The following is a 24,002-nucleotide window of genomic DNA, read 5'->3' on the forward strand; positions in this document are numbered from 1 at the left end:
AATTCCCACCCAATTTCAGCTGAGAAGGGCACACAGTAAGGAAATATCGGAAATATGGACGGAATGCAAAGCGAGTGAGAGATTAATTGGAGATGATAAGACAACAGAAACAACAGTTTAGAGAAAAGAGTAAAAATTCCTTGTTTTCTCCATTTGCATTTAGCTAAATCTTATGGATGTATCCTCTATAAAAAAAAAACAAAAATAAATAAATCTAGCCAATATTTAATCAAAAACAAAAAAACTTGTATTGAAGAGAATTTTAGGATGAAAGAAAATTTTAGTAACGAAAAGGAACTTTTTTTGTAAGAAATTCTCTCTTAGCTATGATTAAGTTTCAAAAGCCATTTTAAGCCACAATTTATCCATTCTAAGTGGACTAATTATATTATAAATTTCGGTGTCAATAAAATAGCCTCAATTGTGAGAATATTTACCAAAAAGTTTATTTTATTTCAAAAAAAAATTGAACAAAAAAAGTCCAATAATTCACAAACTTTTTACAAAGAAATTATGCTGCGGGATAGAAATGGAGGGAAAAATTGGCGGGAACAGACGACACTAGCGCCACGACTGCTAAACGAATCACTTCCAAGAAATTCCTGCATTTTGTTAGGTTATGTCAGTTCGTTGTTTATATTTTGCATTTTGCGTTGAAAATTCTCGTGGAAAATCAGTGAAAATGCGAAAATGAGCGCGATAAGTGTTGCAATTCTCGAGGAAATTGGCTTTGAAGGCCTCGATGGGATTACATTTGAAGGTAGAAAGTATTTTTCCGCTAAATTCCTTGAAAATTTAGTGAAATTCTGTGGGATTTTCAGCTCTGTGGAAACGTCTGCAGGAGAGAGATTGCTTCTACGATCATGAGAATTTCTATGAGACTGTGTGGCAGTACATCCTCAAGAATGACATCATTTACTTCTATCAGCTGCCAGAGGAGCGAAAACCCATCAAAATTCGCGATAGAATGGATGAAACTGATGAAGAGGTTAGTTTCCGGGAAGAAGATTTAATTTTTTTGAGAAGCTAATTTGGGGGTTTTCCTTGCAGGATTCCAAGGATTTCTACTCACAGAATGATTGCAAATCTATCAAGGCAAATGGAGAGATGGGATTTTGTATGTTTTACAAGGAGAGAAGCCCCATTGAGAAGGAAATGCTTCAGATGATGAGTGTCCAGGAGATTCAGCAGCAATATGGGAATACCTTTGTAATGGTGGCAAGTCAGGAGTACCGGGAATCCCTGTTGTTCCCATCAAATAAGGGCATGCCGAGTGAGAATTCGGACACAATGTACGTGATGCTGGAGATTGTGGGACGTTCACGATTCCGTGGAGAGACCACAAATGGAGCTTCCAGCCTCCTGACCTTGCTGAAGGACTCCCGATTGCTGTTCTACTTCAAAAAGAAACTCGGACGAATGGGGCTCATCACGCAGCAGCTGTACTGTCGTCACATCCCAAATCAGGGATTAACCCGGAGCTTCCTGCTGCACCTCCCGCGGTTCTATCGTGAAAACAAATCCATCTACTGCCAGACCGTTGAGAAGGTTGTGGACTTCCTGAAGCAGCGCCCCAACTACATGGCCCCTTACGATCTCATACGTGCCATGCTGGAGAATGAGCAAATCATCATAACGCCGAAAACTTTCAAATCCAAAGAGTTCAGCCGGTACATTGAAACAGACATCAAGGTGCCCTTCCGCCAGCTCCATCCGGAAGCCACGGAAGCGGAGTACTTGACGAAGAATAAGCAGGAAAAGCGCATCCGGGTGATGCAGCTGAAGGATCCACGTGTCGATGTGGCCGCCATGTGGCTGAAAGACGAACAGGAAGCGGATGAGGAGAGTTTCACGGCCACTGGGCCAGCAAAGCGCTTCTTCAACGTACCCCTCACGCGACAGGTGTACTGGGAGATTGAGAAGAGTGGCGATAGGGGCATTTCGCAGTCTGAACTGGGGAAGCTTCTCAATCTCACGTGGCTCCAGTGCAGGGCTCTCCTCAAGAATATGGTCAAGACGCGCATTGTGAAGGTCTATACGGCTGATCAGGGGCGTCAGAGGCTTCTTCGGTAAGTTCCTTATTTTTTTTTTAAAATAATTTTTCTTTTCTTGCAATTTTTTTAATTTTTGTGTAATTTTTTCAATTTAAAAATCTTGCCGATAAACCGCCATATTTTAATGTGGTATCGATTTGTTTATAACCTATTTTTTTACTTCCAAAGAAGGTTTAATTGGATCAAAAATACTTTGTTTTGTTTGAATATCTTACAATTTAAAAGAACTTGCCGAAATTAATCAGAAAGTTTGAATTTCTTCAAGTCCTTCAATTTAACTTGAATTTTAATTAAGAAATTGTTAAAGTTCGGTCGACATATTCTTTCCTAATCTTGTTTTTTTTAACTAGTTAAAAATTTTATTTATCGGTTCAGCAATTAAATGATTAAATTGCCTTTTTCACCGTTCTTTTTGTATCATACGTTTTAATGGCCGTCTCAGAGCGTCATAAATGCTACATAACCTCAATTCACCTACCAAACCTCACTTTAACTCGCAGTACTGTAGGATTAGTTTTTGTTTTTCTGTATTAAATGATCAACTCAAAATGAAGCAAAAAATGATTCTTCTTAAGATTTTAATTAAAATTTTAGCCCCTAACGATTCTAATTGAATTTTGAGGTTAATTTGTTTTGGCGTCTATCAAAAAGAGCCATTAAAATGCTTCTTAACCTATAAATTGAGCTCAAATTTTAATTAAGTAAGAGCTCCGTTATTTTGTTCTTTTTTTCTGTTTTCGATTGAGTTTTGAGTTTTTGATTGATTTTTTTCCTTTTAATTTTAAGGAATTCCTTACAATTTTATTTAATTATTTTAATTTAAAAATCTTGCCGTTAAACCGCCATATTTTAATGTGGTATCAATTCGTTTATAACCTCATTTTCTTTTACTTCGAAAGAAAGTTAATTTGGATCAAAAATACTTTATTTTGTTTGAATATCTTGTAAATCTAAAAGAATTTGCCTAAATTAAGCAGAAAATTTGAATTTCTTCAAGTTTTTCAAGTCAACTTGAATTTTAATAAAGGAATTACTAAAGTTCTGTGGCCATATTCGTTCCTAATCTTGTTTTTTTTAACTAGTTAAAAAGGTTTTTATCGCTTCAGTAATTAAACGATTAAATTACCTTTTTCATTGATTCTTTTTGTATTTTACGTTTCAATGGCCGTCTCAGGTTTTAGGTTTCATTTTAACACTCGGAGGACTTTACTGGTACTTGCTACCAATTGGAACCTTAAAAACATCACAGAATAAAATCCATTGGACTTATCTCGATGAATTTAGCATCTATGTGTAGGGAATTTTAATTACTTTAAGATAGCAGAAAGAAAATCTCGAGAAAAGTCTTTTCTTTGGAAGATAATTGAGGTCAAAGTGTGAATCCAACGTGGAGGATCAAATTGGTAGTTATTACCAGTCAAAGTCTCATACATTTTTGCCGTGGTTTTGAGGTTATGTTTCCCCATATTTCCCAAATAAAGAACTCTTGTTCACTTTTCCTCGGTGAAAATCATTAATGTGAACTAATTTTGTTGCCGGAAGTGACTAAAAATTTACTTTAAGAATCAAAGTTTGTGATGATTTAGGCGCAATAATAAATTATGTAAAATTGTAGCTAAAAAAGTCGTTTGAATTGGCAATTTTGCATCGATTCGACGCAATTTTTTTTCAGTGACGATTTTCGCAATAAAATATTTAGTAATTAAGTGTAGGAATGCTTGAAGAAGATTAAGGATTAGTCAAACTTTCGATCCTCATTCAATAAACTGATTAATAATTAATTATTGAGCATATTTCATCAACTGGTACTTATTACCAATTTGATCCTCCACGTTGTGCCAAATGTTGGGTCCTCCAAGTGTTAAGCATCTGGGGCGTCTCTTCAGAGCGTCAGAAATGCTACATAACCTCAATTCATATTTTTGTTCAAATTTGTAATAAAAATAACGCAATTTTTCTTTTGTTGATTTATTTTTCGATTTGTTGATTTTATTGAAAAACTTTTTAATTTGCTAATTTATTTCTTGAGAAAAAAAAAGAAGAAATTTTTAAATAGGATTCATTTAATTACAAAAGGCTATAATTCAAATAAAATAAAAATACCTTTATAAATAATAAAAATAAATTAATTAATTAAAAATTAAACAAATTAGATGAAATTAACAAAAAAAATTGCTAAAAAGAATTTTTCTTATTTTCTTTAGAATCTTTCTTTTGAATTTTTGTATAATTGTTTTAATTTAAATATCTTGCCGTTAAACCGCCATAGTTGATTGAAGCATCAATTCATTTCTAACCTCACTTTTAAGATCTTAGTCAAAGATTAGTTTTTATTATTCCGTGTTCAAATTATAAAAAACTCAAATTTCTCAAAATGAAGCTGAAAATTGATTCTTCTTAAAATTTTAACTAAATGTTTCGTTCTAATTGGATTTTGAAGTTAATTTATAGAGAATCAATCATCGCGTCATTGAAATGCTTCCTAACCTAATATTGGGCACAAACTTAACCTCCGCCATTTTGTTTTTTTTTTCCTTGATGGAGATTTATTTCCATTTCAAGGATTTCAAGTCATTCAAATTTTCTCCTCTCAGGTACATCCTCCCAAAGTACTATGCGGAATTCAAGGATCGCCTGGCGAATCCCGCCGGGGAGGAGAGTGACAATGAACTCATCACGGGTGGATGCGAGGAGTCCTTTGAGGAATTGGGGCCACAGCATCGTGATCAGTTGTTCCAGAGCTTGCTGCAGACGGATGATGTTGCTCTCGAGGATATTTCCGTGGAGATTGACGAAATGGAGGAGATGCAGAAGATGCCACGCCTCAAGTTGGACCCAAAACGAAAGTTAGTTACGGTGAAGATGGTGCAACGCGTGAAGATGGTGGAGAAGTTGCTGGAGAAGCATCTCATCTTCCCGGATATGCATCGTTTGGTGCGAATTGTCGTTGATAAGGAGCGCCTGCAGGGGCTGCATGAGAAGGTTTGCCGGAAGACCGTGGGGAAGATCATCTCAACGCTGCGGAGTCAGGGGAAGGCGAACATTTTTCGCGTTACCCTCCGATCGGGGGATGTGACGAAGGTGTTTTGGTATACGTGCGCCAAGGCAGTGGGGAAGGATCATTTGCTCGTGCGTGAAGCTGTTGGGCGTGCCAAGTCCCAGATGCAGATGCAGAAAGCACGGAAGGAGGTGGAGAGGGGTGGGGATGTGCCGGGAGATGGTGGGGAGGAGACAAAACGCTTCCGGATGTCAATGAAGGGTAGTGCAGTGCCGAAGTTTGTTCGTTTGCGCTTGCTGCATGAGTTCCTCTTCTACGTCATCTACGAGCTGCCGGGGCAGAGTAAGCCACTCAATAGGGATGAAGTGCTGCAAGAGTGGAAGGTAAATAGAGATGCGCTATGAAATTTCATTTTTTCCCAAAACCACGTGGTCAGACTGATCAAAATTAATGAAGTACCCCTTGATTCATAAGCGCGCGGATTCTTAGATTCAAATTTGGTTTTAAATTAATTCTTTTTATTATTTTCCGCTTTTTGTGATAAACGTGTCGCGGTGAAATTAAATTATGAAATATCAGCTTTTAAAAAAAATTTGAATCGAAGAATCAGTGCGCCCAAGAATCAAGGGGTGTTTCATTCAATAAACAACGCTCTGAAGTTGCATCACCAAAAAAATTTGACAGAAAATTTGATTTTATTCATCTATAATTAACTTTTTCTAAAAATTTTCTTCACTGCCCGATAGAAAATGATCTAATTTCACCGTTTTCATCGTTCCATATAAAAATTTCATTAGTTTTATATAAATCTTTCACGATTTAGAGGTATATTTCAAACAAATTTTTGAAATTTCACCTTTTCTAAAGGTGAAGTACCCTTTTGGGCAGGATGACGTTCCGGAGGAACTGCCGGAAATCTACAGTCGTGACTACGATTGGAAGATGTTTATTCCGCCACTTGAGCGGTATAGGACGTACCCGTGTGGATGGGCAAATCTCGAGGATCTCATGCTACGTGTCCCATTTACGCTCATTATGAAAATGTACCCAAATTCAATGCCCAATTCCGGGATTCAGGAGTATCTCACGCATCCCATTAAGAAGAACTATCTGCTGGTGCAACTTCCGAAGGAGATGCGGCTGCATTTGATGCAATTCCGGCAACTGAGTACGTATATTTATGATTTGACGAAGAAGCTCTGCTACATGGGATTGGTGCAGATGGGCCCGCAGGCAACAAAGAGCCCCACGAGTTTGTTTCTCTTTGTCAACCGGAAGGCTGCGATCATTGATACATCCTCATCGGCTCCGGGGTACTTTCACATCGAAGAGAAGACGTACCCAATGACAATGTATGACTTTTCCGTGCTTCCGGATGTGGAGAAGTACTGGGAGGAGTTGATGGTGGTTTGCTTCGCGACACGCCTCGGGCACCGGAAGAATCTCGAAGGGCAGGAAGTTGTGGTGGAGTTTGCGCACAGTAAACCCGAAATGATGGCAGCATTGTCATCGAGGCGCCCCCTGGAGGCGATTGAGTTGGATCAGGGAGAAATTCCGGGTGATCACATGGGAGCAGGTGGACTGGATTCAACGTTTCACGCGCACATTAAGAGCAGCTGGAAGGGGAGGAAGATGATAAAGAAGGAGATCCGGAAACCGGTAAAACTGCCCGTTGGAACGCTGCCAAAGGTCAGGAAGGTCTCCTCGTTGACACGACGTCAACCCAATGTGATCTCCTACAAGGCAATGGTGCGTGAGAGACGCCTGACGAAGACAAAGCACGTCCGGATGATTTCACGGCGTCCTGTTCCACCGCGCAATCGTACCGTCTTCTACGATGAAACGGACAAGCGGGCCATCTCCATGATGAAGACACTCCGGGTAACGTGGACTTCGGAAGAGGATAACCTCCTCCTACTCTGTCGCATCGCCTCAATGTACTTCACAGGCAGGACGAAGAAGCAATACGTGAATAGCCATACAATCCGGGATATTCTCCACTTTCACCTGAATTCCGTTCACAAGACTTCCAAGGCCTGCACACGACGGATTCTCTACATGATGCGAAATCCCAGCACAAAGACAAGCGTTGAGTCCTGCTTGTGTGAGATTCAGGAGAATGAGATGATTAGTCGCAAGTACGGGGAGAACTTCGTGGAGAACTTGAAGAAGTTCTACAGCGAAGAGGAACTCCAATCAGCCATAAAGCATCATTTCATCAATCTCGTTGCAATTCTCAATCAGATGTTCTACAGGCTATCCCTGCAGGGCCTAACGCGGATCAATCGAAGTATCCCAGATACAATTGAGGCGTTCTGGAGTAAGTTCCGGGAAACAAACCCTGAAAAGGGAAAGCTGCGCTACGTTGATCCGGTAACGAATGAAGACATCGTCATCAGTTCCATCTACCTGCTCTTCCATAGTTCAATGTGTACGACAAAGGACAAGGCTCCGTACAATTTGCAACTGTTCGAAGTCTACAGGAACTACCCGAATGAAGTTCTATCGAAAGCCATGACGAGAATTCACAAAGATCAACTGATCTCATCGTGGAAGCCGGCATCGAAGTCAAAAGTAAAGAAGGTGATCCCAATGCAGGCAGGAGCCTTTCATCTGTCGCAGATCTATCAGAATCAGATCATCCAGCATGTACCGTACTGTATCTACGATGAAATCCGTCAACTCTACGCTCGTCATCGTGAAGATTGCGCTGAATTGGTGGGGAATGTCAATGGAGCTTGTTACCTGTTTGGGGAACTCCTTTCGCAACGGCAGATCAACTTGACGTTCGAACTGCCGAAGAAGCTTCTTGTCTTCAGCAATAGTACCCCAACGGATGCACCGTATGAACGGATAAGTACCCGCTTTCACAGCATCCTGAGTCATAAGCCGAGGTTGGAAATTGACGGAGGGCAGGATAAGAAGGCGAAATCCCAGAAGAAGGTTGCCTGTGCGCCAGATCACGATGTCTTCATCTACAGGCAGTACACATTTGAGCGTTGGATGAAGCTTCAGAGCCCCGAATGTCACATTTTCTGCTTCCTCCGGCATGCAAAGCACTCCCTCGAGAAGATCCATAATGCAGCATTTGATGAAGTTTGCTCGTTTGAGTGTTTGTTTCAAGATGGCGACTTAACGGACTTTCTCAGCTGCATTGATGACATAATGCAAACCGATGGGAGGAATGTTGACAAACTCCTGGATATTTTTGCGCAGATCACAGAGAAAATTGACCGGAGGGATGTTAAAGACTTGGGGAGGATCCGTTGTAGGCGTGTTAATGTGAATCTGGGTGAAATTCTACGAGATCTAATTGATGAAACGTCAGAGGATCAATCAAAATGGCTGACGGAGTTCTATCAGATGGATGAGAATGAGGCAGAAGACGCCATTCCGAATACATGGCAAATTCGACAGGATCTCGATGCAAATTCCAACATTGATGACTTCAGCGAGAAGAGTAAACGTTTTGACAACTACCTCACACTGAGGGAGGTTAAGTTGAGTTTTGACATTAAGGCAACAGCTCCGGGTTGCTTGGATGACGACGTGAGGGAGAAACTCCTTGAAAAGGTTCGTCAGAGTAGTATTCTCATCAATCCAACAAAGTCTCTCGAAATGATCTTGATCAGCTTCGGTGGGAGCCTTGAGAATAGCGCACGACGGATTATTGATGCCATCATTGAGTGCCAACAGTTCGGGACAACCTTCACGGCGCTCGAAAGGCGTTTCCCAGATTGCTCCAGCAGCAATCTCATCTACATCCTCGAGACTTTCCTCCAGGAATCCATTATCATCACAATCGGGATTGTGGAGTATCACGTGGTGTTCTGGAAGTACGCCCAACCGTGGCTGATCAAAACCTTCAACTTGACACGACTGGAGCAGGAAGCAGAAGATCCAGCAGCTGCCCTCCACGATGCCCCATCAACGTCAAAGCAGAATGCGGAAGATGTGGCAGTAGCAGAACCACCGCCGAAGCGTCCAAGATTCAGCAATAGAGCTCCGAGTATTTCAGTGAGAAATGTTGAGGCGCTCAAGGAGAAGGTTAAGGGGAAAGATCGAGAATTCTTCTACCTTCGTCCCTTCCCGTGGATTCGTGTCAATGGAACCCTCAATAGGCGGGTTTTGGACAAATGGATGGGCTCCGTGTTGATCTTCCTCACAAAGAATCCCGGGATTAATGTTACAAATCTCGCAGAACGCTTCACCTTCCTCCATCCAACGCACCTCAGGCTACTCCTGGAAATTCTCGAAGATCTCCAATGTGTTCAGCTGATCACAGTGAAAGCGCCAAAGACTACACTCCGTAGTTGCTATCAATCTCCAGAAATTGGTGAGTTTTATGTAGTTTTAATGAACTATTCATTTTAACGTGTTTTTAAATCGTTAAGTTTAAATTTCTAAAGGACGCCGACAGAACATAACCTAAAAATTTATTTCGTTACATTTTGAATTTATTTTCAAACCATTGAAACGTTTGCTTAAAAGAAATCAAAAATTCGGATTCAAAATATTTTCAAAAAAAAAACTGAACAAAAAAATTAAACTCTCATTTTCTCCTTTAACTTTTCCCTAAAGAACTAAAAAAAGCTTTTTAGGAAAAGAAAAATCTCAGGAAAGACGGAAAATATGATGTTTCTTACTTAATAATTTCAATTAATTATAGAGTTTTAGCCCCTTTAAGAAGGTTTTTAGAAGCTTTATTTGATAGTTTTTACGTGTTGCAAGATTAGGAAGCTTAAGTGTCGAAAGGACGCCAACACAACATAACCTAAAAATTTTGAAATATCGAAACGTTCGCTTAAAATAAATCAAATGATTATTATTTTTAGATTCAAAATATTAACAGAAATTATTTTAATTCCTATTTTCTCCTTAAATTTTTCCCTAAAGAACCAAAAAAAAATTTGGGAAAAGAAAGAAACTCAGGAAAGACGTTTAATAATTAAAAAGGACAAAAATTTCATAAAAAGGAATAAGTTTCAATTAATTAAAGTTAATTTCTTTGAGAAGGTGTTTAGTTAGAAGCTTTATTTGATTGTTTTTACGTGTTTTTGAATTAGGAAGCTGAAGCGTCTAAAGGACGCCAACGGAACATAACCTAAAAATTTATTTTGAAACCATCAAAACGTTGCTAAAAAAATCAAAAAATTACTCTTTTAGATCCAAAATATTAACAGAAATTATTTGAATTACTATTTTCTCCTTAAATTCCCTAAAAAACCAAAAAAAAGCTTTTTGGGAAATAAAAGAAACTCAGGAAAGACGTAAAATCATTTTTCTTATATTAAAAAGAATGAAAGTTTCGTAAAAAGCAATAAAAGCTTTCCTTGATTTTCTTTAATACTTCCTTCTTTAAGTCCTTAAAGCCCATAAAACTTTTGAAGAATATAGAAGACGCGGCACTAACATAACCTCAAATAACTATTTTTTAAATTTTATTTAAAAAATTTATAAATATATTTTTTTTATTTTTTAAAGGGTTTAAAGGAAATTGAGAAAGTTTCATTAAATTGAAAAAAATCGTCTAGAATTTTAGTAATTTTTAAAAAAGGGGCGGCTTAATAACCTAAAAAAATGTCTATTTTTATATTTTAAAGAAAATGGACATTGTTCTTTAATTAATTAGAATTTAGAATTCAATTATTCTTATTAATTCTTCATTTGAAGAATGTAAAAGAAAATGCGAAGTTGATAAGGAAATACTTTTTATTTATCTTTATTTTTTGAAGGACGCCTTCAACGCCATCGACATAACCTTAAAATTTTTTATATTCTTTCACCATTTAGACCATTTATGAAGAGACGTATTTTGGTTCAAGAAATCTCAGAAATCATTAATTTTTCCCACAAAAAGGAATCGATTTCCTGATTTTCAAACACTTGAACAAAAAAGGACGCTGACATAACCTAAAAAAAACATCCATTTTTTATTTTTCTAAGTAATTTTCAGAGGTATTTCAGGGATTTTTTTTCAATGAAAGAAAACACAAAAAATTTGCATAAAATATGTTTTTTTTTCTTCTTCTCTTATCTTACAGAAATATCCCATAAATTAGCCCCATTCGATCGCACGGTGATTGAGATCCTTCCGGATGCCCTAATGCGCTATACCGCCTTCATTGGCGAACGGAAATACAGGGCGGACTTCATTTAAACGCCCACGCGCGCAAAAACTTCTTCTTCTTCTTGTTATAAATTATTCATTCTTTGGATTATCAGACGCATCGAGGAGGATGATGGACTCATTGGAATCATCTTGAACTAGATGAGTAACATCCGGTGAGGAAGAAGATCTTTCTATACTCCCGGAAGAAGTAGCTGCACCCTCGCCTCTGTCTTTTATCTCATCCCCCTCAAGGAGTTGCCTCGAACAGCCTGGACTTGGACTCCGGGAGGATCTTTTCATCCTCCCAACTGCTGATGGTGGTGGAGTGGAAGTTTCCAGCTCAGATGTCTTTCCTTTTGCTTCTGATTCCTGCCTCTTTGCAAAGCTGCTCAATGAATAAAAAAGAAAGAAGTTTTTACAATAAAAAAAACATTTTTTAAGCTCAAAAAAAAAAAAGATTCTTTTACCTATCAATGAGTTCATTAATCTTTGAGTAGTGCTTCTTGTTCTCCTCCAATTTCGCTTCGAGATCTTTATCCTCCAGCGCTGGATCCTTTCGTGTCCCCGTGAAATGCATGACGGTCTCATAGAGATCGGCCTTTCGACGACACTGCAGGAGCTTTCCGATCTTCACAAAAGCATCCTGAGCTGCAGAGAGAAAATCAGGAAAATTTTAAGAAAAAACCTTCCGGAAAGGAAGTTTGATTTGAACGAACTAACCGATTTTCTTCAATTCATCCTTCTTCAGCCCAAATCCAAACTGCTTGTTGCAGTGCTCGAGGCATTTGTAGACGTCCATCGAGTCGGGGAAGACATTTGTGCGATTGACAAACATCTGGAGGGCTCTATTGAAGGCCGGATAGTCCGTTTCTTGGAATCTAATTGGCTTCCGGACAGCACGTTGGGCTGTTTTACTCTCGCCCGTGAGATCGCAAATTTTTTCGTAAATCTATTCAAAAAAGGGTGAGAAATTTCTTTTAAAAATCAAAGCCATAAAATTTATTAAAATGATCCAAAAGAGAAATTAGTTGGTGTTCCACTTCGTGGCCAACACCAAGTATTGTAATCGTCGGAAAAACCGACCACCTCAGATCGGGCTCAAAGTTGGTATGAGCACGTTTTAGACATCCCACATTACGAAAATGGTGGTGGAAAATTTTTGATCCGGCCGGCCCTCCGGCCGGCCTTCCGGCCGGTGGTCCAAACTTTGCCTTATATCTCCAGAACGGTAACAGATAGAGACTTCGGGTTTGAAGTTTTCTATAGAAATGTGGGTGTAAAATTTCATTTTTTTGCATTTTCAGAATTCAAAATGGCCGCCGTTCGCCATTTTGAAACACTGTCAATCAGTTCCCTTATAGCTAGAGGTCTGAAATTTTAGTATGTTGTAGTGCTCAGTGAGACGTTTTCATCGATAACTCATACTTGAAAATCGGTCAAGCCGTTTAGCAAATATGGCGACCTAAAGCAAAAAGTGTTTTTTCGATATATCTCGAGAACGGCTTGACCGATTTTGACGATCTTGGTATCAAATGAAAGGTTTCAAGAAGCCCTACAACTATCTAGAACATTTCAGGTTCCAAAAACATCCGCAAGAGGCGCTAAAATCAAAAACAAAAATTGCCTAACTTTAAGGGGCTATTTCTCCGAACATCTGTTATAGATTTCCTTTAAATTTTGATATGTTGTAGCCTGACTCAATATCTGTCACCAGTCCGAAAATGAAGAAAATCTATGTCGCCGTTTAGAAGATATGACTATTTGAAAAATTCTTGAATTTGAAAAGTTCTAAGAGTCATATCTCTTGAACGGTCTGTCCGATTTTGCTCAATTTGGTATCAAATTAAAGGTTTTGCAATTATCTGCAACTTTCTAGAACATCAGAAACCTCTAGAACCATTCCTTCATGACGAAAATTGCGAAAAACTCTTTTTGTGAAACAAAAATCCGCCACTTTGTGTTCTAGAGGTGACCTTGAAAATCATTGAGATATATGTCAAATTATAGCTTATTTCAAGACCTTTCCAAAACTAATCACGAAATTTCTGTAGGTGTTATAGAACTAGAGATATGACCATTTTTATGCATCAAATTGCTGATTTTCACAAAAAAAATAAACTTTGCCTACTAATATTGCTCACAAATAGTATTTCAACGCATAAACAAACTTCTACACGTTGTGGGACACCAACTCTTATAACTGGACGCGTTATGATTGACTTTTTTTAAGATAAAAATCTCAATAAAAAAAACGAATTAACTTAGAGTTTGTTAAATAAGTTAAATGTACTGGTAAGCTGACCAAGCTTACGGGAGCTGTGTTTCTTTCAGTGTACCAATTTTGTGAGAGCAAACTAGAACGCGAATTCATTTAAGTACGCGCAAAGTCGGGAAAAGTTGAAAAGTCATACCCTATGAAATCTTTAGAAGACCATATCTCGAGAACGGATCTATAGATTTTCATAAATTTTTTTTTGTTTGAAAGGTCTTGAAATCAGCTATAACATATCGAAAAATGAAAAAAATTTATGTCGCCATTTTCGAAAAATTCGAGTTCGAAATTTTCGAAAACTTTGTTTTTGACTTTAGCGCCTCTTGCGGTCATTTCTCGAAATTGCAATGTTCTAGACATTTGTAGGGCTTCACGAAACCTTTCATTTGCGCTTGAGTTGATCAAGATCGGACTTGTAGAACCCGAGATATGACATGCCAACTTTGGAAGGCTATATCTCGAGAACGGATCCATAGATTTTCTTCATTTTTGGCATGCAACTAGATAATATAGTCAGCTAGAACATATCAAAAAATGAAAAAAATTTATGTCGCCGTTTTCGAGATATTCATCGAAAACTCATCGAAAATTTTGTTTTTGATTTTTGGCCCCCTAGCGGTCACTTTTGAAACTTCGTATGTTCTAGAGAGTTGTAGGGTTTGTTGAGAGCTTTCATTTGAGCCCGGGTTGATCAAAATCGGTCAAGCCGTTTTCGAGTTATGGTCGATTTTCGATGAAAAATTGTGGGGGCCATATTGACTAAACGGCTTGACCGATTTTCAAAAATGAGGTATCGTTGGAAAGCTCTTGATGTCCCCTACAACATATAAAAATTTCAGATTTTTAGCTATTACAGGGGCTGAGATATAGCGAAAACAAAATTTTGAGGTTATTCAAAATGGCGGACGTAGGGGTGGGGGGGTGGATTTGACCTCATAATCGGATTTCTTCAGGTCGATATTTAAACTTTGCCGTTTACCGCAAGTCTCTATCTATCACCGTTCTCTTGCAATTTAAGTTTGGAATCCGGACGGCCGGACGGCCGGACGGCCGGCCGGAAAAAAAATTTTTTTGGCGCATACGTTTTTTGGAATGTGGGGACCCTAATTCGTGCTCATCCCAAGTTTGAGCCCGATCTGACGACTTTCGATTTTGCTCGGTACACAAAAGCTGTGTCTGAAAGAAACACAGCTAAAACCCTTTAAGTATACTCTAAAAAATATTTAAATTAATTCCAAAGACTTGAAAATCATTTTAAGAAAGTTTTTCAGGTTTAAAAATAATCCAGAAGCTTTCGAAATTCATCAGGAAGCTCCCTAACATATCCTTTAGCCTCATAAATTATCCTGAAGCTTCAATAATTATGCTAAAGCTCTCTAAAATATTCTCATACTCTTTAAATTATTCTGATGCTCTCAAAATGATAATTCTTTTAGTCCTCTAAAGCTCCTTAAATTATCTCAAAGCTCACAAAAGTTATCCAGAAGATTTCTAAACTTTTCTAAAGCTCACAAAATTATAATAAAACTCTAAAAATTATCCTAAACCTCTCTTATTTTGTCTAAAGCTCACAAAATTATTCTGAAACTTTCAAAATTGTCTCAAAGCTTCTACTTTTTAATATTTTCTTTTGAGCTAAGACGTATTATCCCAAAACAACTTAAAATATTATAGAGCTTCTCAAAAATAATATTGTCAAGCTTTCCTTTATCACAAAGCTTCTCTTAAAGCTTCAAGGAGTATCTTTAAGCTCATCAAATTATTCTGAAGCTCACTAATTTATCTCAAAGCTCAATAAATTATCTCAAAGCTCACAAAAATTATCCTAAATCCATAAACGTTATCCGAAAGCTTTCTAAAGTTTCCTTAAGCTCACAAAATTATCATAAAACTATAAGAAATTTTCCTAAGCTTTCTTAGTTTGTCTAAAGCTCACAAAATTATATCTCAAACTTTCTTTTATCACAAAGCTTATCCCAAAGCTCCAAATGGTATAATTAAGCTCCGTAAATTATTAGGAAGCTCTACAAATTATCCTGAAGTTCACTAAATTATCCAGAAGCCCCAATTTTTTCTTAAAGTTCTAAAAAAAAATCTTTAGCTCCCTAAACTTATTTTCAAGCCCTTAAAATTATCCTGAAGCCCTTCAAAGCTGTTTGAATCATTCTGCAGCACTCAAAGTTATTTCAAAGTGTTCTAAATTTATCCTGAAGTTGCTTTAATTATCCTAAAACTTTTTTAATTTATCCTACAAGCCCTCATAATTATTCTAAAATTCTCTAAATTATCCTGAAGCTCAAAAGCCTTCAAAGTTATCCCAAGCTCCCTAAATTATTATGAAGCTCCCTAAATTGCCTCGAAGCCCACAAAAGCATCATTAAAATCTCAAAATTATCCTCAAAGTTCTGAAATTTATTCTAAAGTTTCCTTAATTGTTCTAAAGTCTTCTAAAGCTCGTAAATTATCCTGAAGCTCTCATAATTATTCTAAAATTATCATAAACCCATAAAAATTATCCTGAAGCCCTCTAAAGCTCTTTAGATTATCCCAAAAGCCCTCAAAATTATCCCAAAGAACTTTAAAGCTCTTTGAATTATCCTGCAGAGAGAACAAAAATTGTAAAATGTTCTAATTTTATTTTAAAATTACTTTCATTATCCGAAAACTTCTTAATATTATCCCAAAAGCCCTCAAAATTATCCTAAAGCTCATTAAATCGTCCCAAAGCCCTCAAAAGCATCATAAAGTTCTTAAAATTATCCTCAAAGTTCTTAAATTTATCCGAAGCCCATAAAATTATCCTGAAGCCCTCTAAAGCTCTTTAGATTATCCCAAAAGTCCTCAAAATTATCCCAAAGACTTTTAAAGCTCTTTGAATTATCATGCAGCGATAACATTTGTATGTAAAATATTCTAATTTTATCCTAAATCTACTTTCAGGATTTTCATTATCCTTGGTAGAGCCTACCTTATGTTGCTGTTCTTGTTGAAGCCCTCTTCCGTCACAATACACTACACTCGCGAGATGGGCGCCCAATCTATTTTTTTATGTCCTTTTCTTAAAATTCTCTTTTTCTTCGATCTTTTCACTGCACTCTTTTCACTCTAAATTTTTGTTCTACTTTTTTTATTTCACACACTCACTAAGATCAAATTTAAATTTTCACAAATTTCACTTCCATACTCCCCGGGCTGATCTTCTTGATGATCTGAACAATAACACGTCCTCTGAATAGGACTAATAAACATGGAACTTGGAACGTAGCAAATTAAAGATGGATCGGCAGCTTAGCGATTTTCTCCACAGATCTCGTGTATTCCCCACGAGTGGTTCTAATAGTAGCAACTCTCACCAAATTATCACTGCCTGGGTGAACTGCTATAATACGGCCTAGTGGCCAACGTTGAGATGGGAATCGTTCATCATGAAAGATAACGACATCTCCTATATTCAAATTGTCTCCGAGCTTCAACCATTTATTCCTCTTCGTGAGAAGTCGGAGATATTCGGTCTTCCATCTCTTTGCGAAATTTTGCATCATTTGTTGACACAATTGCCATCTAGACAATCGATTTGTAGGGAGATGTTCCAGTGATGGATCCGGAAGTGCATTCAATGGTTTATGAGCAATGAAGTGTCCAGGTGTAAGCTGAATGTCGTCAACGGGTGAAATTGGTTGTTCAGTCAATGGGCGACTATTAAGGACTGCCTCCACCTGATTAATCACTGTAAGCCATTCCTCATAGCTCAAAGGTTCATCCTTAATTACTCGTTTCAGGTGGTATTTTACGGATTTTATATTTGCTTCATAAATTCCACCATGGTGTGGAGATGCTGCTGGTTGGAAATGCCATTTTATGCCATCGCCGGAAGTGGCATCAACAATTTCACGTTGTCCTTGCTCTTGGAACAAAAGTCTCCTCAACTCCCTTTCAGCGCCAATGAAATTCTTCCCATTATCAGAATAAACTTCAGCTGGAGATGATCTTCGACTTGTGAAACGGCGAAAGGCAGCTATGAAAGCTTCAGTAGAAAGACTCGTCACCAATTCCAAATGAATTGCTTTGACTGCGAGGCAAACAAAAATGCAAATCCAAACTGGTCGAGTGGCTGCTCCTCGTATAGTCATTCTCATTTTAAAAGGTCCAATGAAATCGATACCTACATGTTTGAATAGGTCATTCGGACTCTCGAGATTAACTCTTGACTCTGGCAATTGTCCCATTTGCTGATGAAGGAAACGAGGCTCACGTCGAAAACAACAAACACAGCTTCGAGTGATCTTACGAGCGATGGACCGTCCACTAATAGCCCAGAATCTTTGATGAATTGTGCTGAGAAGTAATTGAGGTCCGGCATGGAGATTGCGAAGGTGTTCATGACGAAATATTAACTCAGAAAGATGTCCTTTCGGTAGAAGAATCGGATGTTTGGCATCATACGGAATTGCTGCACGTTCAATACGACCACCAAATCTTATCACTCCTTTGGGATCGATGTAAGGATTGAATTGAGCAATCGATTTCCATTTCTTGCTGGTTAGGATTTGACCAGAATTTATTGCTTCGAATATATCAGGATATTTCTCTGATTGCTCTTGACGCAACAGACAATTGAGGGCTTCATCTAGTTCTTCAGGTGACAGTGGACCGAGAGAACGATCTTCAGGGTTGGAACGTAGATTTTTCTTGAATCTCAAGCAATATGCGGTAACGCGTAGCAGACGCATGTACTTGGAATGTGCAGTCACAAATTGAGAGAATCCATTGCTGTTCTCTTCATTTGTTAGATTGATGGCAGCTTCCTCATTCGTGAGAGAATGCTTGGTAAAAGGAGGTGGCCATGATGAAGAATCTTGACTGAGCCACGTCGGTCCATTCCACCATAGCTGGGAATCAGCAAGTTGCTTTGGCGTTGCTCCACGGGAAATTATATCAGCGGGATTTTCTGTTGATGGAACATGTCTCCATTTCTTCACATCAGAAATGTTTTGAATGTCACGTACACGATTGGAGACAAAGATCTTCCAATCCTTTGGTGGAGAATTAATCCAATGTAGGACAATCTCAGAATCAGTCCAATAATAGCAGTCGGAAATGCCGGACTCTTTGCTAACTTTTGCCATGAGTTTAGCACAAAGTGCAGCACCACAGAGTTCGCTCCGGGGAATGGTAATGGGATCAATTGGATTGACTCGTGATTTTGAAGTCATCAATTTGGAGGTAATTTCATTTGTCTCTGTGTTGATACTGACCAAGTAAATTGCAGCACCGTGTGCAAGTTTACTACTGTCGCAGAATCCATGCAGTTGTTGAATTTTGGGTGCTTCCATTGGAGAAATCCAACGAGGTACAGAAATTGATTCCACATCCTTCAGGCGACTCTTGAATGTCTGCCATTTCTCAAGCAAATCCATTGGTAGTTCCTCTTCCCAATCCAATTTTCGACGGGTAACTTCCTGCATGAGAATCTTAGCATCAGTAATTACCGGTCCAATTAAACCGAGAGGATCAAAGAGTTTTGCTACGTCAGAAACGAGGGTTTTCTTAGTCACAGGTCCATCTGACATTTTAGGAGCTGCAAAATTGAAGACATCATTTTTGGGATTCCATGTAATTCCCAAGGCCTTCACATTTCCTGAGATTTCCTTCATGCAGTCCTGGCGATCTTCTGGTGGGATGTTGATCAGTAAATCGGGATTATTGGATGTCCACTTGCTCAAATGGAATCCAGCGGATGCAAATAGTTCAAGGAGCTGCTTCTGCGTTTCTAGAGCTTCTTGGAGAGAATCAGCGGTTATTAGCCCATCATCAACATAGAAATGTTCTCTGATGGCTCTCGCAGCAAGTGGAAATTCCTTCTCATATGTATCAGCCAATTGTTTGAGTGCTCGGGTGGCATGATGAGCTGATGATGCAACTCCAAAACAAACAGATGTGATTCTGAATTCTTGAATTGGGTCTTGTGGACTAGCACGGAAAATAATGCGTTGGTAATCGGCATCAGGTAAGTAGAGTTTCAGTTGTAGATACATTTTTGAGATGTCTGTAGTCATGGTGTACTGTTTGAGGCGGAATCGTATTAGAATGGAGTACAAATCAGATTGGACTGCAGCACCGATAAGAAGAGCATCATTTAGACTAGCACCACTTGATGACTTAGCACCAGCATTAAAGACGACTCGGGCTTTGGACAATGGTGCACCTTTCTTGTACACAATGTGGTGTGGTAGGTAGAAACATGGTCGCTTCATAAGTTCTCCTGGAGGAACGGGTTCCATCCAATTGTTGGCTAGATAATTCTTCATGGTCTCATTGTAGATATCTCTGAGGATGGGATGTTGTGCTAAGCGTTTTTCAGTACGAAGCCACTGACTTATAGCTTGGGATCGAGATTCTCCTAGGGGAGGAGAATCTTTTCGGAAAGGGAGATGCACGACGAATCGACCTTCAGGATTTCGTGTGTGAGTTTCGACAAACCATTTCTCTGCCTCTTCATGTTCCTTTGAAATGGGTTTATCTGCAGGAACTTCTTCCATTTCAAAGAAGGCGCGAAGAGTTGAATCAAGTTCTTCAATAGTTACAACATTCAGATTGACCTTGTCGTCATCATTAGAGTTTCCATCATTTTGGCTGATTTCATGTTCTCCAACGATCACATAACCGAATGTGGTGTTCTTCAGGATTGGCATCTTGGGTCCCAATGATACTTGATTATCTAGGACAATTCTCCAGTACCTATCACCACCGATGAGAAGATCTACCGGTCGAGGTACGTGGTAATCAGGATCTGCCAGAACTATGTCTGGCGGAATATTGAAGTCTGCTGGGTTGACCTTCCAGTTTGGCATATTTCCATTGATCGATGGCATCACCAAGCAGTCAAGATTGATGTAATCTTCTGCATGACGTGGGAAAATGGTAGCATTCACGAGATGTTTTGCGCCACAGAGCCTATTGGCGACTCCAGACACGGTTATGCTCACCGATTTCTTTGGGATGCGAAGTTTATCGCACAGACTCTGAGTGATGATGCTCCGTTGCGCACCGCTATCAAGAAGAGCTCTGCAGAGATGAACGTTTCGATCTTTGTCCAGAATTCTAACAACAACAGTGCCAAGGAACACTTGAGTTTTGTGGGAAACATTGGCAGTATTCACATTGGTTGTAATACTGGCGGTTGGTACATTTTCCTTACCAACATTGGATTTTTGGACTGTATTTTCTGGGGCTGATTCTTTGGATGATTTTGGATCATCCTTTGGGACGGATGGAGCTGTGGAATTCGCGAAAGCATCATGGAGGAGTATGTTATGTTTCCCATCACATTTCTTGCATTTTCTGAACGCGCAGGTGTTGGTCATGTGGATATCGGTAAGACATTGGCGACACAACTTCATTGTGCGAATGTGTTGCAATCGATCATTTGGGGATTTCGCAGTGAAAGCGCTGCAGCGGAAAATTGGATGATTCTCTCCTGGGCACAGAGAGCAACCATTGACAATTGTACTGTTCACAATATTCGTGGTATTTTTCTTTGACCATGGAGTGGTCTTGGCTTTCGAGGTTTCCGATTTAATATTATTGACCACCGAATCTAAGGCAGGAGACTTCTCGAGAACTTCACTTCGCTTATCCAGAAATTTATAGAAATCATTCCAGGAGGGAATGCCTTCAGGGGAGTCCTTATTCCATTGGGATTGAGATTCGGCATCGAGTTTATCGTAGATAAGACTGATAATCCAGAGATCACGTTCAGTGACCTTTAGGGAATCTAAGGCCTGAAGAATTTCGTGGCATTGAGCAGTAAGCTCTCGAACATTGTCTTTATTGGCGGTTTGGATTTTTGGGAGGGAAATTAGTCGACGGACATAATCCATAGCAATATTTGCGGGACGCTCGAAACGTTCAGTGAGCATTTGCCAGGCGATGGGATAATTTTCGGCAGTGGTTGCAAGATGCTTCACCAGTGAAGATGCTTGCCCTTTCACCGATGATTTCAGGTATTGGATTTTCACGGCATCAGGGAGATTTGAATTCTCATGCACAGTGGAAACAAAAATGTCTCGGAATCCCATCCACTCGGAATATTTGCCACTGAACTCTGGAAGGGTAATTTGGGGCAGTTTCACATGATTCTTGGGGTGCTGGGCAGATTGGGAATGGTTTACGGACATAATTTCAATCGCGTGAGTAAGCCTGGCCATGATGTCGTTATTGGCACGATGCTCATCATTAAAGGTCTTCATCTCAGCGCGCTTCATCATACCGATATCTTCCGCGGTTTCAAATGCCGCCAAGAATTCTATTTCAGCTTGGGAATCATTTTCAATCTCTTCTGGGGTTCTCTGGGCTTCATTCAATTTATCACGGGCATCACAAAACCTCTCTTGCATCAATGAGAGCCTATCTAATTTGCCCTGGATTGTGGCAGCATTTGTGGAGCATTGCAGATCTTCTTGGCTGAGTGATTGGAAGAAGTCGCGAATATTTTTGGTGGATGCGGTGGCGTCGCCAATAGTGGCGCGGAGGCCGGGGGCACCTCTCTTAGGTGGCATTGTGAGGAGGGAATTTTCAAGATGGAATGCTGGGCGCTGGGTCCCTTTTTCTCCGGTTCGATAGTGACCAAAATGGTAGAGCCTACCTTATGTTGCTGTTCTTGTTGAAGCCCTCTTCCGTCACAATACACTACACTCGCGAGATGGGCGCCCAATCTATTTTTTTATGTCCTTTTCTTAAAATTCTCTTTTTCTTCGATCTTTTCACTGCACTCTTTTCACTCTAAATTTTTGTTCTACTTTTTTTATTTCACACACTCACTAAGATCAAATTTAAATTTTCACAAATTTCACTTCCAATCCTAAAAGCTTTTTAATATTATCCCAAAAGCCCTCAAAATTGTCCTAAAGCTCCCTAAACTGTTGCAAAAGCCATGAAAGTTAGATCTCTTCTCCCCTTACTCACCTGACACGCTCGCTTCTTGTACTGTTCCACCTGAATGTGCACAGAATGGTGATCATCGTCAAAATCCACTTCGGTCTCTTCCATTTTGGCGATGCGCTTCTTGAGGATGTACAGCGCCTTGCTGAGCCTCTTAATCTGTGCATTCCGTCGCTCACTCCCCGTGCCCGTGGCCTCCTCATTCACCATCACAATGTCCCGGCTCTTGCGTCGGGTGTTCAACTCCTCGAGAATGCTGGAGATCTTCAAGTAGACTAACCCTGGATTCGCCCGGATGTCCTCCGTGACGCCACGTACGGTACGACAGAAACTCTTGGAGTTGACAAAGTCCGGATGCACTGAGTGGTAGTACCGGATGAGTTTCTTTTCAATCAGCATCTCCATATCCGGAGTGTCTTCCGCTTCGCGACAGACGTCAATTAATTCCTGATATGTGGCATTTAGGGGTTGATCCTCCTCACTCTCACCCCCCTCCTCATCGTCATCATCATCCTCTTGCACTGTGGCACTCCCGGATGGCTCCTGCCGGGAGATTGGTGATGAAATCGGGCTGAATTCGTCGTCATCCCCAAAGTGACGGATTTTATCCTTCACCGGGGTTTTCTCGCCAATCTTCATGGGGGTCACGCGTCGTACTTCCTTCGCGCGTGCCCCTGGTTCCGGATGTGCCACAACCTTTGGTGAAACAGGGCAGATGGGTCGTACAGGGGTGGGAAGGATTGTTGCTGTGAGTTTTTGCTTCTTCGGTTCGGGTGGCTTCACGTCAACCTACAAAATAAACCGCAAAATCACTCATCCAGCTTCTGCTTGAAGCCCCCCCGGGCTGTCTTACCTCATCATCCGAATCAAGCACGATGATTGAATCCATTGTGGATTGAGCGGGAAATTCGTGGGGTTCCCCAGAATCACGGCGATGCCCCAAAACACACCCTTTTCACTGCCTCACCCCACAAGAAATGCTGCCTTTGTCCACCTGATGCACCAGTGGACACGTACGGGGCGTCAGTGTGCCCCCACGGGTGGCGGAAGTACCCCAAAAAGAGCTTCCCCCGCTTTTCAGGTTAACTCCCGGAAAATGCTCCGTAGCCCCCAAAGCGAACAACTTCCGCAAATTCAAACTGCGCACTTGTCTCACACACTTCCGGAACTTCCTTTTTTGCAGTGAATCCCCAGCCTATGGATCTATGGGGGCCATTAAATTGCTCATTTTTTCTGTCCCAAAACACACAAATGCAGCTTAGAAACAATTTTTTACGCACACACACACACCTGATCCCAATGATCACAAACACATGCGCAATTACGTCTGTTTATTATTGTTAAGGTGTCCCACGTGGAGCTCAATTGAAGCTGGAATTGATGAAATTCAATTGAAAAAGAAGTTTAATGGGGGAGTTTTTAGGACAGCTTAATGTTGTTGAAATGGTCAAGAATTAACCCTTGAAGGCGCTTGAAGGACTCAAAAAGACTAAAAGAGAGTTTGATTAGTTGAAAGAAGCCCGAGAAATGAGACAAATTAGGGACCATTGAATTGAGAATTTTTATTAGTTGATTCCTAATAACAATTTTCCGGATTTTTGGGGGTTCTCACCCAGAAAAATTCAC

General features: G+C 39.7%; 2 protein-coding genes across 2 annotated transcripts; one reads left to right on the plus strand and one right to left on the minus strand.

Annotated features, from left to right (window-relative positions):
* Positions 1 to 627: 627 nt before the first annotated feature.
* LOC129788585 (general transcription factor 3C polypeptide 1) lies at positions 628 to 11,572 on the plus strand. The gene is made up of 6 exons (XM_055824776.1): positions 628 to 760; positions 822 to 988; positions 1,051 to 2,069; positions 4,649 to 5,435; positions 5,920 to 9,388; positions 11,097 to 11,572. Exons 1-6 carry the CDS (start codon positions 691 to 693, stop codon positions 11,210 to 11,212), a joined length of 5,628 nt encoding a protein of 1,875 aa, XP_055680751.1. The 5' UTR covers positions 628 to 690; the 3' UTR covers positions 11,213 to 11,572.
* On the minus strand, positions 11,053 to 23,710 carry LOC129788590 (daxx-like protein). The gene is made up of 5 exons (XM_055824790.1): positions 23,230 to 23,710; positions 22,401 to 23,165; positions 11,885 to 12,113; positions 11,632 to 11,812; positions 11,053 to 11,549 (listed from the first exon to the last, which is right to left on the minus strand). The coding sequence occupies exons 1-5, from the start codon at positions 23,263 to 23,265 to the stop codon at positions 11,255 to 11,257; spliced, it is 1,506 nt and encodes a 501-aa protein (XP_055680765.1). The 5' UTR covers positions 23,266 to 23,710; the 3' UTR covers positions 11,053 to 11,254.
* Positions 23,711 to 24,002: the final 292 nt, after the last annotated feature.

The sequence above is a fragment of the Lutzomyia longipalpis genome, chromosome 2 (assembly GCF_024334085.1).
Source record: "Lutzomyia longipalpis isolate SR_M1_2022 chromosome 2, ASM2433408v1".
NCBI lineage: Eukaryota > Metazoa > Arthropoda > Insecta > Diptera > Psychodidae > Lutzomyia > Lutzomyia longipalpis.

Bases quoted from the DNA above. Each gene is read 5' to 3' on its own strand.
- LOC129788585 (XM_055824776.1), top strand. From the start codon at position 691: ATGAGCGCGATAAGTGTTGCAATTCTCGAGGAAATTGGCTTTGAAGGC. The intron at 761-821 runs GTAGAAAGTATT...TGGGATTTTCAG, and splicing joins CGATGGGATTACATTTGAAG to CTCTGTGGAAACGTCTGCAG. The intron at 5,436-5,919 runs GTAAATAGAGAT...CCTTTTCTAAAG, and splicing joins AAGTGCTGCAAGAGTGGAAG to GTGAAGTACCCTTTTGGGCA.
- LOC129788590 (XM_055824790.1), bottom strand. From the start codon at position 23,265: ATGGATTCAATCATCGTGCTTGATTCGGATGATGAG. The intron at 12,114-22,400 runs GTGAGTAAGGGG...TTTTTTGAATAG, and splicing joins ACAAGAAGCGAGCGTGTCAG to ATTTACGAAAAAATTTGCGA. The intron at 11,813-11,884 runs GTTAGTTCGTTC...TTCTCTCTGCAG, and splicing joins GGATGAATTGAAGAAAATCG to CTCAGGATGCTTTTGTGAAG.